A 12,575-nucleotide genomic window follows, 5' to 3' on the forward strand; every position below is an offset into this window, starting at 1 on the left:
TGTGCTATGGTGAGTGCTGTGAAGTGTGTAAACCTGGCGATTCACAGACCTGTACCCCTGGGGCCAATAATACATTATATGTTTATAAAAAAAATTTTTTTTTAATTAAAAAAAAAGAAAAAATAAATAAAAAAAATAAAATAGGTATATATTTTAAATATGTATATATATTTTAAATATGTATATATTTACTTACATATATGTGTGTGTTTATATATATAATTACAATTATTGCAATATGTGTAATATCAATTAGTATTATAATATATGTAATATCAATTATTACATATCCACATATAACTATAATACAGAAATGATAGTAGGAATTTTCTTTTGAAATATTACTAAGGAATAGCAATTTTTAAATATATATATATTTTTTAAAGATTTTATTTATTTGACAGACAGAGATCACAAGTAGGCAGAGAGGCAGGCAGAGAGAGAGGAGGGGAAGCAGGCTCCCTGCTGAGCAGAGAGCCCAATGTGGAGCTTGATCCCAGGACCCTGGGATCATGACCTAAGCGGAAGGCAGAGGCTTTAACCCACTGAGCCACCCAGGCACCCTATATATATATATATTTATTTTAAAGATTTAATTTATTTATTTACTGACAGAGAGAGAGAGCATAAACAGAGGGAGCAGTAGGCAGAGGAAGAGAGAACATGGGGCTCGAACCCAGGACCCTGGGATCATGACCTGAGTTGAAGGCAGATGCTTAACCAGCTGAGCCACCCAGACACCCCTTTTTTATATTTTTAACCACCCAAGGAAGGGAAGGCAGTTGTACTCAACTCTCATCTACCTTTATTTATAGCTTTTGCTAAGCATTGCTGTTATTTTTGCTCCTTTTAAAAAAGTTTGATAATTTTTGACATATGTATATATCTGTAAAGCCATTACCGCAGTCAAGATAATGAACATATTACCATCCATCACTTCCTAAAATTTCCTCATGCCCTTTTGTAATTTGTTCTTCTCATCTCTTATCAGTCCTCTTATCCCCCCACATGTCTACCATGCTACTGGTCTGCTTTCTGTAGCTATAATTCGTTTGCATTTTCCCAAATAACGGAAATGAAATCATATGGTATATATTCTTTTTTTCTGGTTGCTTGAACTCAGCACAGTTATTTTGAGATTCATCTGTGTTGTAGTGTGTATCATAGTTAGTTTCTTTTTATTGCTGTGTAGTAATGTGTTGTATGGATGTACCACAATTTGTCTGTTCACCTGTCAGTGGACATTTAGGTTGATTCCAGTTTTGGCTATCACAAATAAAGCAACTATGAACATTTATGTACAAGTTTTATATGGAGGTATGCTTTCATTTCTCTTGGGCAAATACCTAGGAGTGGAATGGATAGATATGTGGTAGGTATATGGTAAACTTTTAAAGAAAAGCTGTTTAATTTGATCTAAAATTTTGTGTTGGCTTTTGCATCTGTGTTTTATAGGAATTATATTTTATAGGAATTACAGGAATCTGCAAAGAGTTTTGGGCTTTCCTCAGGCATATGGTTAAATTGCCTAAAGACAGTTTTACCCTTTTGAGTCTTGCTTTAAAGATTGATGAGGCAAGACCAGAGCAGCACTCACTCTAAGGCTATTCGTTCCCTGCTGTGGAGGCAAGACCCTTGTAGGCACTCCAGCCAATGCCTCATTAAATGTGGTTTTCCAGCCCGCTTGGTAGGAACAGCTATTACTCTAGCCTGTGTACACGCCCTGGGCACTTGTTGGAGCTAGTCTTTAGTTTAGCCTCACGTGGTTACCTCACATGCATGTGCTGATCAGTATTCAGTGCTCAAAGTGGACCCTCTGCAGATCTCCAGAGTTCTCTCCCTTTCTCCCTTCAGCTTTCACTTTTCTGGGAGCCTGGAAACTCCCACAGGCAGTGATCTGGAGCAGTCACAGGGCTCTCCTGATTCGTTTCCATATCTCAGGGACCCACTGTCTTGTTACCTGATGTCCCATGTCTTGAAATGTAAATTTTCATATACTTTGTCCATGTTTTAGTAGTTTCAAAGAGCTTGGTAAATCTGAAAGTAAAGTCTGGTGGCATTAGTATCTTTCCATTATACATGATCATGATGAAAACAAGAGAGATTGGTGTACTTTTGAAAAGTCATGTCCTTCTGTCCCTTTGTAATCATAATGCCAGAAGTTCCTGTGAAACAACCACTTGAAGTGATGTAAACTAGGACTATATATTAAATTCACTGGGGGAGGTTTTAAAAAATAAGCATGCTGGTTCCAGCTTCTGATAGGTGGATTTGGTAGGTCATGAGAGTTATATGGTGTGCATGTGTGGCCAGTTAGAAGCCTAGACCTGTATATTTTGAAAAAGTTCCCAGTGTTCTCATGTATGTCCTTTGTTATATGTGACATCTCATTTTACAGATGAAGTTGAGTGAGGTTCAATAGCTTGTCCATGTCACATAGCTATTCAGTGACAGATATACAACTCTTTTTACATAGATATGTGATACCTTTACTTTTCATTTTAAGCTATTAACTGTATATTTTGAGTTCTCATTGGGGCTATCTGAATCCTAAAGCTTAAGTTACAGGGGCTGGCTGTGTGTGCTGGAGATTTCCTAAGTCTGTAAGCAGCTTTGGAGGCGAGGTAGCATCTTTATGTTATTAAGGACACTTAATAGGATCTATAATAAGGATATCGTTAATCGTATAATGATGCTGAATCTGGAAATTAATATATCCAAGTAACAAAATTTGTTAAAAACAATTTGCTTTACTATGTACAGGGGTGTAAAATAATGCATTAAGGAGATTTTTTGGTAAGATTTTAATGGTACAATTACTTGTCTCACAGTAATTATCTATTGCAAGTAATTGAGTCCATTATGAAGAGAGTGAAAATCACTTTTATTATTCTTTTCTATTTTTTATTTTTTAAAGATTTTATCTATTTATTTGACAGACAGAGATCACAAGCAGGCAGAGAGAGAGGAGAAAGCGTGCTTCCTGCGGAGCAGAGAGCCCGATGTAGGGCTTGATCCCAGGACCCTGGGATCACGACCCGAGCCGAAGGCAGAGGCTTTAACCCACTGAGCCACCCAAGTGCCCTGAAAATCACTTTTATTAAATAATATGTGGGGAAGACAAAAATGAGATGTCTTTATTTTCAGAGAAGCATTAAACTAACATTTGGTTTACTTAATATGTCATTATGGTATTTTTACCCATCCTTAGAACTTTATCATGGACCAGAGCATGTTTAAGTTTATAGTAAGTTTGTTTGTAAGTTTGTTTAAAATAATAGCTAAACCCAAATGGGACTAAATGATAACATCTTTTTTTTTTCTTCATTTGAAACTGAACTCCTAATGTTTTTGGTAAGCCTAAATCAAATAAGTTACAAATTCATTTTTTTTAAAGATTTTATGTATTTATTTGAGGAGAGAGATCACAAATAGGCAGAGAGGCAGGCAGAGAGAGAGAGAGAGGAGGAAGCAGGCTCTCCGTTGCGCAGAGAGCCCGATGCGGGACTCGATCCCAGGACCCTGAGATCATGACCTGAGCCGAAGGCAGAGGCTTAATCCACTGAGCCACCCAGGCGCCCCTACAAATTCATTTTTAAAAAGATTTTATTTATTCATTTGAGAGAGGGAGAGAGAGAGCAAGAGTGAGGATGTGGGGTGGGGAGAGCAACAGAGGGAGAGGGAGAAGCAGACTCCCTGCTGATCCCAGGATGCTGGGATCTCAACCTGAGCTGAAGGCAGAGGCTTAACTAACTGAGCCACGCAGGTGCCCCAGATATGGTACAAATTCAAAATGAAGTCAAGTGCAAAAGTATAATCCTAAAAATCCAAGAACAACCTAAGTCATGTCACCAACAGACATTTATCTATATACAGCTGGGGGATAAAGACTGACAGTAATCTAGAATTAATAAACTTTATTTCATTACTAGTAAAATGTTAAGTAAAAAGTACTACTGCTGGGGTTAAAAATCTTGTTAATAGTTGGATTTACAGGGTGCCTGGGTGGCTCAGTAGGTTAAGCCTCTGCCTTTGGCTCAGGTCATGATCTCAGGGTCCTGGGATCGAGCCCAGCATAGGGCTCTCTGCTCAGTGGGAAGTCTGCTTCCCACCTCTCTCTCTGCCTAAAGAGGCCTACTTGTGATCTCTCTCTTTCTGTCAAATAAATAAATAAAATCTTTTAAAAAAATTGTTGGATTTATAAGGGAATCTAGTTTCTCTGACTCTGAGCCCCATACTGTCCTGCATCTTTGGGACAGGTCTTATTTGAGGTGCCAGGAAGCCTAGTTTGGGTCCTCTGGGGAGGGCTGCAGTACCTGCTCCCTAGCCAAGTACCAAAGGTCAGCCCACAGGCAAAGGGACAATCAGAGGTCTATAGGTGCCTTAACATATTTCTGTAGTTTTTCGTTTTTGCCTGTGGTCCAGGTTTCAGTATCCCTCCAGTGCTCTGCCCCCATCACCACACCATGGTGTTGCTTTGGGTGCTGCATAAATATGAAGCAGGAAACTGTGTGAGCCAAAAACTTGATGGCCCTACATAAAACATTTATGAATCATGATAACTCAGTCACTTCAGAGCGAGGGTCCAATTTGCATGTATATTATACTAAATGTCCAGTTGAAGTGTAACCAAATTATTTTATATTGTTTCTATTTGAGGCATACTAAAGACTTGTTAGTATAGTCAAATGAAAATGAGAACTAGATGAAAATAGAGTCTACCTTCTTTCCATAAAGTGCTAATATGACCATTTTCATGATGGCTGCTACATTTCATTAATCATAAATCAAGAAAAATGCAAGTGTTTCATAGGATTTTTTGTTATATTAACTGTCTTTATATTTCATTCAGGAAGATGATCCTCCCAGCGAAGGACAAGTGATTAGGATGTCCCATAAAAAAATTCATGCAGACGCAATTCTTTCTCTTCTTGCTAAACAAAACCAGGACTTCTTGGTTTCACAGCAAGCAGTCTATCATTCAGAGGTACTTAACCTTAATAATTTTTGTTTTCTTTTGGTTTGGTCTAAATACAGGAAAAATAACAAAAATATTCCTACTTATAGTGAAAGCACGCTAATTCTTCAACTTATTCAGGGGTCAACTTTATAGTAACTTTAACCTGAAATCAGAGCTCTAGAGTTAGGCAATCTGCTCCAGCCCTCCTGTTCTACGGTTGAAAAAACGGAAACCCTTTTAGATGATTTGTGAGGATCAGTCATTCTTTCTTTCTTCAGCCATTTACTGAATATCTACTATGTGCCAGAACCAGTCTTGAAAAACGTACAAAGATGAAGGAGACAGAACCCTACCCTTAGGACGCTCACAGTCCTGTAGGGAGAAAAGGGCCTAACAATTACTCTACAGTTAATAATGGATCAAAATATTTAGAAAGTGTTGAATAACTCAGTGTGACAAGCACTTTGGATAAAGAGAAAAGTCTGGAGAAGTTGGTTGAACCAGATGATCATAAAGAACCGTTTAAGCCATGGAAAGGCTTGGGCACTGTAGAGGCTATTAAGATATTCTGGGCAAGGAGGTCAAAAGGTATGATACTTAGGAAGGAATTTGGAGGTTTTATAATCCAGTCCTGGTGTTTGGAGGGAAAGAGGGGAAGGAATGAATCCTGATCCGGTTTCAGCTACACGTTTTCATCCTAGATGGGCTTTTGCACTCCCTGACGTTACTCTTAGTCTGGGGTACCAGTGTCTGCAGTCTGGGTTGTTGCCAAGATCAATGATACTTATGAATATGAGAGCATTTTGTGAGTAGGCAAGCTAAGGCTTTAGTAGAGTCCTAGAGTATTAAGGTGTTAAATAGCTCAGCAATTACAAGCACCCTAGAAAATTGATTCATAATAGAGAAGGTACTGTTTATTGCCCAACATTTTATATGGTAGTGGCAGAGTAAGAGAGGCACTGTGAAATATTCCTAATTAATTTCTAGGGAAAGTGTATCTGCCATCGTTTTAAATTTTGCCAAAGGGTCTCCAAAGGTTTTATATTAATTGCAAAACAATCCTTTTCTATTTAGAGGTTGTTGAGGTAATTGATGTTCCTAAACAAAAGTCACATTAGGGGCTTAGAGGAGATAGAAATACACAAGAATTTGGGAAAATTATAGAAAATCTTGAATGTGGAGCTAAGAAGTTAGATTTTACTTTATGTTAACAGAGCCATAGTTAATTTTATTGTTAACATCGAAGATCTTTCAGCAGTGATTTCTTCATATATTCTAGAAAAACACTTGGTTGAAATTAAATCCCGTTTCAATGAGAAACAGAGCTTTCAAATACTGGAATTTTTATTCGGTTCTTAGTAAGTAAACTCATAGAATATTTCTAAGTCACAAAATGTGGTAGTGATCACATACATAATTTTTAATACGGAAAGAAAATAGAAGTCTTAATTCTTTTAGTTGTAAAATTTATTTTTTATATATATGTGTATATATTTTAAAGATTTTATTTATTTGACAGAGAGACACAGTACAAGAGGGAGCACAAGCAGGGGGAGTGGAAGACGGAGAAGCAGGTTTCCCGCTGAGCAGGGAACCCCATGCAGGACTTGATCCCAGGACCCTGGGATCATGACCTGAGTTGAAGGCAGACACTTAACAACTGAGCCACCCAGGACCCTAAATTTATTTTATATATTTGATAAATGTATTTGTACTTGTGTACTTTCTGAGGGGGAAGAACTTTATTAATATGATGAAAGTAGTCTTCTTCAACTTAGGTACTTATAAAAAAATGTAATTATTTGGATAAGGGTAATGTTTATGTCACTTAACTGTAAGATTCACCCTAACAAGTTCAGGCAGTTTTCGTTAATGAAGAATGAAAAATAACTTTTCTATTATTTTAATTTGAAGCTGTATGAACAATATGCAATGTGTGCCATTATTAAGTTTAAATCATAAAATTTTTTTAGGTGTTTTGCTATCTAATTTGGAGTTTGAAAAGCAAGATAATGCTTATTTAACTTCATAAAAAATGAGATATTGGCAACAAAGCCTATTGCTAGATGCCTGATAGAACTAACTTTTTAAGCCTGTCTTTCAGTAGAGTGTGTGTGTGTGTGCGTGTGTGTGTGTGTGTGTGTGTGTGTGTGTGATAATAAGCACTTCCTAAAATACCTTTCAAGCAGTCAAGTACTTTGGTTCATGGTATTTGACAAATTTTTGCTCTTTTGACTTGATTTTAATATAGTGTTTTTAACAATTGTTGCTACCTTTTATAGGACTTGGAAAACAGTGCAGGTGAACTTAGTGAAGGACAAAGGCCCAGGCTGACAACAGCAGCAGAGAACATCTTACTGGGACAGTCTGTCTCTATGCAGTCACCTGCCACTAATGCAGAGTTTTTGGATAAAAAATGTGCTCCTCAGCCATTATCTCAGCAATTTGACACAGTTGCAGGTATACACCAAAATATTGCTTCTTGATGTAGCATTTATTAGAATGTACTTGAATCCCATCACACTTCCTTTGTACTGTTTCCAGGCTGAATGCTATATTCTGTTTTGTGTTATAATTGTGATAGTGATCCTAATCTGAATTAAGAAAATTGCTATTTTCAGGTAGGGGCAAAATTTCTTTATTAAAAAGGGTCTTCATTATTGAAAAGTTTAGTAATGACTTTTTTTTTGTGGTCTATATATTTTCCCAGATGTGATTCAGGTATCACTGTTAGTACGTGAGCCTCTGGTTGGTGCATGGGATAATTTTGGTAATAGGCATACATATACTTAAAATTTTTTAATAGTGATGTATTTATTTATTTATTTATTTATTTTATTTTACTATATATTAGAAAAAATATAATTTAGAACACCAAACTGTGACAGAACATATCTTGTTTAGGACAAGGTTAAATTAGATAATCCTCTAGAAATTCATTCTTTACACTGTATGGATTTCTGACACAATGCTCAGTGTATTCATGACTAGTTTAGAACCTCATTAGCCAGACTTTCTGCTGTAACACTTTGGAAATAACAATAGAAGAGAGAGGGGCGCCTGGGTGGCTCAGTGGGTTAAAGCCTCTGCCTTCGGCTCAGGTCATGCTCCCAGGGCCCTGGGATCAAGCCCCACATCGGGCTCTCTGCTCAGCAGGGAGGCTGCTTCCCTCTCTCTGCCTGCCTCTCTGCCTACTTGTGATCTCTCTCTGTCAGATAAATAAATAAATAAATAATCTTTAAAAAAAAAAGAAAGAATAGAAGAGAGAATACTGATCACTAGCATATACAGTTGATTCTCATTATCTGTGCTATCTGTGGAGTCATCAGAAACACTGAATTAGTAAATACTGACCCATTGCTCCTTGGGGAAAATACAGCCTAGATTCCTGCAAGCTTCTGATCATAACATCTTTGTCAACTGATCAATATGTAACTGTGTTAATGTGTGTTTCTTTTTAAAGAAATTTATTGTAATATATATTGTTGGTGCATTGACATTGAGCTCAGGGTCCGCAACACTGTAGCTTGGGCCTGAACAAAGCTTCTGGAATCCATGTATTTTCTCTCTAAGGCCTGTCACAGCTTTGTGCACTTAAGACACCAGATGGCACTTCAGCAGTCTGAGTGGGGCCACTTGAAACCACAGATCTCCAACAAAAAGCACAAAGATGTGAACAGACAGTAAATAGACAGCAAAAGGGACCCTTGTTTACAGTATAAGAGCTGAAATAAGAAAACAGAGCATCACCTTGGTTCAGCCTCAGCTAGTAAATGGGTGATGCAAGTTTTTTTAGTCTACCCATGTCTGTGAATGATCACAAAATCACTGCAGCTGTTGGTTTGGGGATTAGAAGTAAATTTTATTGAGTAGGTGAATTTGCAAATATGGAATCAGCAAATTCATGGGGAGCAAATGTATTCTCATTTGCTGATTTTTCCATGCCCATTGCTGCATTCTCTTAAGTGAAAAGAACTTCCGGAGGTTTGCAGATTTTCCAAGGATCAGAAAAGGAAATGCATAAAGTTAGAAAAACATTGGTATAGAGTATTTAAAATCTCCATTTTATATTGAGTGAACACCTTGTATCATTCAGAATTGAGAGAAATTCAAGACTAAATTTTCCGGGAGAATAAATATAAAGTAAGATTGGAGTTATTTCTCATTTTGTGCACATAGTGAGGGCATTAAATGTTTTACATTCTTTTAAATGAATAGGATTTTTTTAAAAGATTTTATTCATTTGAGAGAGAGAGAGAGTGAGCACAAGCAGCGGGAGCAACAGAGGGAGAGGGAGAAGCATGCTCTCAGCTGAGCAGGGAGTCTGATGTGAAACTCAATCCCAGGACCCTGGGATCATGAACTGAACCGAAGGCAGACATTTAACTGACTGAACCACCCAGGCACCCCTAAATGAGTAGTATTTGAGATGGCATAAAATGTGACTTTTTGAAGTTTTTATTTAAATCCAGTTAGTTAACATACAATGAAATATTAGTTTTAGGTGTACAATATAGTGATTCAGTACTTCCATATATCAGGGGTGCTCATCACAAGTGCACTCCTTACCTGTACCCCTGGGGCTAATAATACATTATATGTTAATAAAATTAATAAAAAAAAAAAAAGCACTGTCCTTAATCCCCATCACCTGTTTCATCACCACCCTCCCCACCTTCCCTTTGGCAGCCATCAGTTCTTCGTAGTTATGAGTGTGTTACGAGTATGTTTCTTGGTTTCCTCCTCTTCCCCCTCTCCTTTGCTTGTTGTATTTGTATCTCGCTATCTGCAAATTGCAGTTAAACAGAATTGACACTAGGTGGCTCTCACAGATCACTTGAGAGCTGCTAGGTACGTGAGAAAAACTAGGTACTTGTTAAATTATTATAGAATAAAATACATGAGGATATATCCTAGTTAGTCCCTGCTTATTCCTCTGGTTAGCACCTAGCGTATTATCTACCATACAATGGGCTTATAATAGTAGGTACACTGCAGGTATTTATTTAATAGGGAAGAACAGTAAGTTATGTGGCATAATACAAGATCGAACATATAGATGAGGCAATTTAGCAGAGTGTGGCTAAGAATTTGGGCTTTTGGAGTTTCAGATATCAGTTTGAGTTCCAGCTCTGTGTACTTTGAGGCAAGTAACTTACTGTCTTTGAGCCCAGTAATTTTGTTGGGACTGTATTTTGTTAGATTGATATAAGCAGAATGTATTGGTAAATTACAGTGTGGTTTGTCTTAGATATCTATAATGAAGTGAATGAATGGATCACAATTCTTTTCAAAACAGCAACGTTTTATGAAGCAATCTGTCAATGACCTTTTGAGTTAATTCATTTGTCTGCTTCCTATATGCTTGGGAATAGAATTCATCTGCTTCATTTACAAAAACCAAATAAGGAAATGTTCAGAATTTATTATGGGTCCCCCAGTGTGTTTCAGTTATACTGCACTGTGAATTAGCTGTAGTTGAAAGCTGTTGCAATTGTGCATTTTGCAGATTAAAAATATTTTTGACAGTGGTTTAGATGTTGAAACTACAGTTCTTATTTCATTTAAAAAAACCACAAAAACCCTACTCATTCATTTTATTTATGGGTTGTGTGTTCCATTTGTTAACTGAGGCTCTCTTTTAAAGTTAGTATTAGGAAGAATGTCTGCCTTAGAAGTTTCCAAATAATAAAAAAAGTAAAATTAAAAAAATATATTTTTGAGCCCAAGTTTCTTCATCTATCAAGTGGGGATAATATTAGTGTATTCGTTGTCTATTGCTATTTAACAAATTACCCCACAATTTAGCAGCCAAAGACAGAAACATTTATATTCTCACACAATTCTGAAAGTCATGAATCTGGTAGCAGCTTAGCTAGGTAATTTTCAGAATCTCCCATGAAGTTACCGTCGAGTTGTTTTCTGAGGCTGATGTCATCCGAAGGCTTCCACTAGGGTTGGAGGATCTTTTTTCCAAGCTCACTCACATGGCTGCTGGCAGGAGGCCCCAGTTCCACTGCTCATGACCTAGCAGCTGGCTTCCCACAAAGATGATCTGAGAGAAAGTAAGCAATCAAGATGGAAACCACAAAGTCTTTCATAACCTAATCTCAGAAGTGACATGCCATCTTTCCTTCCACATTCTAGCAATAACACAGAGCAATCCTGGAATAAGATATAGTAGGGGATGACTGAAAGGTATGAACCCCAGGAGACAGGATTCAGGACACCATCTTGGGGGCTGGTTATCACAAATAGTGTCCACCCTTTATGGTTATTAGGAATAGTAAATGACAATGCATATAAAGTAGTCAGCACAGTGCTTACCACATGGTAAGTGGTGTTCTCTTTAATAATGACTAGAGTATGTAAAAATACCTTTTTATAGGGATTCAATAGAAATAGACTATCCACAGCTGCCTAGAAGGACTATGCCTGTAGAGAACTAACTTGTTCCTCTTGTTTTAAGTATTTTGGCACATAGTGGTTACTATAGAAGAATGAATACCATGTATCATTATTTCTGCTGGTGATTAATCTCATGCCTTATATATGTACATATATATTTTTAATTAGAGAAAGAGAGGTGGAGCGGGCAGAGGGAGAGAGAGAATCTAATTAAGCAGGCTCCATGCCCGCACAGAGCCTGATGCCGGCGTTGATCCCACAACCCTGACGTTAGGACTTGAGCCAAAATCAAGAGTTGGACGTTTAACCGACTGAGCCACCCAGGCATCCCTATATTGTTTTTTAAATAACTTTACCTATCGAGGCTCATCAGTTCTTACCTTGCATATCTCCACTTCTGTTCATTTTCAGAAAGTATCCTATTTGCAACCTGTATTTCCCTACCACTCTTCCTAATACTGAGGCCCTCAGTTTGGGTTGAGTAACAAAAAGATGCAAAATTAGTTTTGAAGAGTTGCCTTAAGAACCCAAATATGTAAACTGGTATTTTTTGAATGAATTGTGAGGACTCTGGAATACACTACCAATTATAGCTCTCATTTATTCAGAAAACTTCTATTGGATACTACTATGTATCTGGAACTATATTATATTACTATGGTGTTAGGCACTTGAGATACAGAAATGATAGGCATCTACTCTCAAGGAAGTTTACAAACTACTGTAGGAGAAATACAAGAAAGAACTGTGTGATTAGTACAATACACATTGCTGTGGGACTGCAGGGGAGGACTCTACCCATACATGAAGCCTCAGAGGTTTCCCACAAGTCGATATGAAATTGAATCTTAATGGTGGAGTGCAATAAGCATCCAGTTCATTCATTCACTTATTCATTCAGAAAATATTTTTTTTAAAGATTTTTTAATTTATTTTTTTGACAGAGAGATCACAAGTAGGCAGAGGGACAGGCAGAGAGAGAGAGAGGAGGAAGCAGGCTCTCTTTCGAGCAGAGAGCCCAATGCGGGACTCGATCCCAGGACCCTGAGATCATGACCTGAGCCGAAGGCAGAGGCTTAACCCACTGAGCCACCCAGGCTCCCCCAGAAAATATTTTTTGAGTGCTTGCTATACTCTAACCATATTCTGGGGGCTAGGAATGTAAAACCTCGTAAGATCCTATCCATAATGAGTTTTTTTCTCTAGT

The 12,575-nt window shown here is 37.5% G+C and overlaps 1 protein-coding gene across 4 annotated transcripts in view; it reads left to right on the forward strand.

Annotated features, from left to right (window-relative positions):
- LOC111138953 (KIAA0586 ortholog) overlaps window positions 1-12,575 on the forward strand; it is a 131,023-nt gene that overhangs the window by 58,551 nt on the left and 59,897 nt on the right. For all 4 annotated transcript variants that reach the window (XM_022490987.1, XM_022491004.1, XM_022491014.1 and 1 more), the window contains 2 exons: window positions 4,853-4,987; window positions 7,243-7,420. In XM_022490987.1, the coding sequence (XP_022346695.1) occupies window positions 4,853-4,987; window positions 7,243-7,420 (313 nt within the window). The remainder of the gene's footprint in view (window positions 1-4,852; window positions 4,988-7,242; window positions 7,421-12,575) is intronic.

This window comes from Enhydra lutris, unplaced genomic scaffold (genome assembly GCF_002288905.1).
Source record: "Enhydra lutris kenyoni isolate GAN:26980312 unplaced genomic scaffold, ASM228890v2 scaffoldscaffold4, whole genome shotgun sequence".
Taxonomy (NCBI): domain Eukaryota; kingdom Metazoa; phylum Chordata; class Mammalia; order Carnivora; family Mustelidae; genus Enhydra; species Enhydra lutris.